Source organism: Triticum urartu, chromosome 1A (genome assembly GCF_056163025.1).
Source record: "Triticum urartu cultivar PI428250 chromosome 1A, HENAU_Tu73, whole genome shotgun sequence".
Lineage (NCBI taxonomy): Eukaryota > Viridiplantae > Streptophyta > Magnoliopsida > Poales > Poaceae > Triticum > Triticum urartu.
In genome coordinates this window covers 100864764-100868181 of record NC_141873.1, presented here as the reverse complement: position 1 = coordinate 100868181, position 3418 = coordinate 100864764, and the positions used below count along the sequence as shown (strand labels likewise).

Here is a 3418-nt window from a genome sequence, read left to right as displayed (position 1 = left end):
TAATAGGAATACGAGATTCAGATTTATATCATCCCTGGTAGTGCCAAAAAGCTCAGTGTTGAAACCACTCGTGATTGATTCATATTATACATTTTAGGGCACAATCTAAGTTTTTGGAAATCCACGCTTTATCTTACACTAAGCATCATAATTACAATTTAGAGTTGAAAATGATATATATTATGGGCCATAGGTGAGTCCACTTGGGCAAGTCATTATCAATATTTTTTATGTGTTGAGAAAGTGTTTTCCAATAGATCCTTTTTTGGGAATTTAATTTCATATACTAGTCGCTGTTTTTTTTGAGAGAAATATCAGTCGCTGTTACCTTATTTTTTGAGAATAGTCGCAGTTAGCCTTTCTTTTTTGATATAAAAATCGCTGTTAGTTTTTTTTTTAACATCAGTCGCTGTTAGTTTTTTTTTTTTTAACATCAGTCGCTGTTGGCTAAGGTCCAGAGACCAGAGCTACATTCAAAAAGAGAAGAAAAGAAAAACTATGGTCCAGAACCCACCCTTTCTTCTTGAGATATGGCCCAGAGCCACAGGGAGGATTTGGGCTTTTGTTCGCCAGCTGCCCACAACCGTGTCAAGCCCAAGACCAGGCCGAAAGCCCACACAGCCGAACGGGGGGACTAAAACCCTACCCCTCGCAGTATATATATAAGCTCTCTCGCCCCCTCGCTTCCCCCTCATTCTTTGTCATCCCGGCGGCGGCGCGTAGCACAGGAGAAGGAGCAGGCGGCGGAGGTGCCCGAAGACGAGAAGCACGGCGACCTAGCCCGAGCTCGCAACCATGGTGAGCGCCGCCCCTTTCCCCATCTCCATCCCTCCGCGTGCTTCCTTGCCTCTCGCTTGTAGATCCGATCCGTGGCCGCCTCCGTTCGAATGCGGTAGCGCCGCCGGCTCTCTGTTGTTGAGGTCCTTGGTTAGGGTTGAGGTCATTCGGTGGCTTGTGCTCTTACTTGGCTCGGTAGATTTGCTCGTGTTTTCCCTAGTGATTCCTGTGGTTGATGGGTTGTAGCGTGTACTGCTAGTGGGTTCCATGCCTGTTCTAACATAGATCAACTCTCAATCCATGTAGCGTTGCGTTGATTCATGATCTAGAGGCCGCTACCGGTGTGGCTTTGGAAGATTTAGCTGCATGATTTGACCAGATTTGTATATCTTGTTGTAGATTGTAGATCAGTTTCGTTTCTTCTCTATTTGTTCCAAAGTGTTTTCCGAGGAGAATTTGTTTTGAGATGTCCTGCCTAATGCTCACAGTTGTAGCCAGCAATTTTCATGCTAAAATTACTCACCCTAAGTTCGATGAATACTAAGTAGAACACATATTCCATCAAGACTTGCAGCAATCTCTTATAATCTAACCATTTTTATGAGGTTTATGATCTAATGTGGGATACTGTACTTGTTTGCTGTTCATGTTTCGAAAAGATAATAATTGTTGTCCTTGTTTACCTGTCAACAGGCTAGGGGTTTGAAGAAGCATCTGAAGAGGCTCAATGCCCCGTCTCACTGGATGCTTGACAAGCTTGGCGGAGCTTTTGTAAGTGCATCAGTTCTTCTATCCTGTACTTCTTCAGGCATTTAAGATGTTTTTGTTCAGTGATCTGATACTTGATTTGTCTATTGATTTCAGGCCCCCAAGCCATCATCTGGTCCTCACAAGGCCAGGGAGTGCCTTCCTCTGATCCTCATCCTGAGGAACAGACTGAAATATGCTCTCACCTACCGTGAAGTGCAGTCTATCCTTATGCAGCGTCATATCATGGTTGATGGAAAGGTCCGCACTGACAAGACCTACCCTGCTGGTTTCATGGGTATGCTCTAATCTTGTAACAGAATTATTTGTATCCTACGTGAACTCACATTCTGCAAAGATTGTTAACGTCACTTGATTGCTGATATATTCATTTTTGTCTATTAGACATCATTTCCATTCCCAAGACTGGTGAGAACTACAGGCTTCTGTATGACACCAAGGGCCGCTTCCGCCTTCACTCTGTCAGGGATGAGGATGCTAAGGTTAGGTCTATCCTGTTTCTGTAATGTCATCCTGGTCTTCCATAATGCTGATGCCTTCTGATATCTAGAACTGCTTATATTGTACTTATGAAACCTACTTGTATATGGGTAAGCATCGATATCCTCTTGCAATGAAGACCTTGCTGTTTGCCTACCATTGTACCACTCTGTTGTATGTTTGCTTTTCTATTTGCTCACCATGCTTAACTGTTTCAATCCTGTCTTCCATTTTCTGAAGATGCAATTTTGTTTTCAGATACTGCATAGATAAATTCTAGTTTGTCATTTGTTTTATTATCCTTAAATGTCGTATATACCATTATCTATTCATCTACTGACTTTGTTTCCTTCATGTGCAGTTCAAGCTCTGCAAGGTCAGGTCTGTCCAGTTCGGCCAGAAGGGCATCCCCTACCTGAACACCTATGATGGCCGCACCATCCGCTACCCAGACCCTCTCATCAAGGCCAATGACACTATCAAGCTCGACCTGGAGACCAACAAGATTGTTGACTTCATCAAGTTCGACGTTGGTAACGTGGTCATGGTGACTGGCGGGCGCAACACTGGGCGTGTTGGTGTGATCAAGAACAGGGAGAAGCATAAGGGAACCTTCGAGACCATCCACGTTGAGGATGCCCAGGGCCACCAGTTCGCCACCCGTCTGGGCAATGTGTTCACCATCGGCAAGGGCACCAAGCCATGGGTGAGCCTCCCCAAGGGCAAGGGTATCAAGCTCACCATCATTGAGGAGCAGAGGAAGCGGGATGCCGCTGCCCAGGCTGCTGCCAAGGCCTGATTCTGAGGCGTTGAGTCGTTTTGCTATAGCCAGTTATCTGCAAGGATATAGAACTATGTTCCTGGAACCATCGTTTTTAAGTTTTGCCTGATGTTTGTTGATTTGCGAACTCGTGGTTGCCTCTAGATGTAATGTGGATGTTTATCTTATTAAGTGCTATTTCGAGACCTCATCCGGTTATCTTAAATGTTATCTGATAAAATGCTCTCTGTTCAAAGTTGGAAGATGTTTGCAACCTCTGATTTTGCTTCTTTTGGGGTTGACTTCATGGTTGGAGTTGTTGTGGAACCTTTGGCCCCAGCTTGTCAACTGTGTGGAATACTGGAACCCTGAGCGGACCCTCTTTAGTTCAATTATATTCAACTAAATGTTTGGAATTCAACTTTAGTTCATTTGATTGAACTAACTCTTTAGTTCAACAATTCAACTAAATGTGCAGAATTCACTTTATTTTTGAAGCTTCAGTTCTTTTGGTTGAACTAACTAGGGTCAGAGGTGCCTGGCGACATTGTTTGAGTTGGAGTTTGAGTTCGTTCATCCGTGTGCGTCCCAGTGGTGGCGGCTGTTCGGGCCATTTAGTTCGAGCACAGCGGG

At 44.4% G+C, this 3418-nt stretch overlaps 1 protein-coding gene across 1 annotated transcript; it reads left to right on the top strand.

Moving 5' to 3' along the window:
* Window positions 1-641: 641 nt before the first annotated feature.
* On the top strand, window positions 642-2996 carry LOC125513935 (small ribosomal subunit protein eS4). Its single transcript, XM_048679154.2, has 5 exons — window positions 642-798; window positions 1471-1548; window positions 1642-1822; window positions 1930-2027; window positions 2387-2996. Exons 1-5 carry the CDS (start codon window positions 796-798, stop codon window positions 2822-2824), a joined length of 798 nt encoding a protein of 265 aa, XP_048535111.1. The 5' UTR covers window positions 642-795; the 3' UTR covers window positions 2825-2996.
* The last annotated feature ends 422 nt before the right edge of the window (window positions 2997-3418 follow it).

Bases quoted from the DNA above. Each gene is read 5' to 3' on its own strand.
- LOC125513935 (XM_048679154.2), top strand. The intron at 1,549-1,641 runs GTAAGTGCATCA...TATTGATTTCAG, and splicing joins ACAAGCTTGGCGGAGCTTTT to GCCCCCAAGCCATCATCTGG. The intron at 1,823-1,929 runs GTATGCTCTAAT...TTTGTCTATTAG, and splicing joins CTACCCTGCTGGTTTCATGG to ACATCATTTCCATTCCCAAG.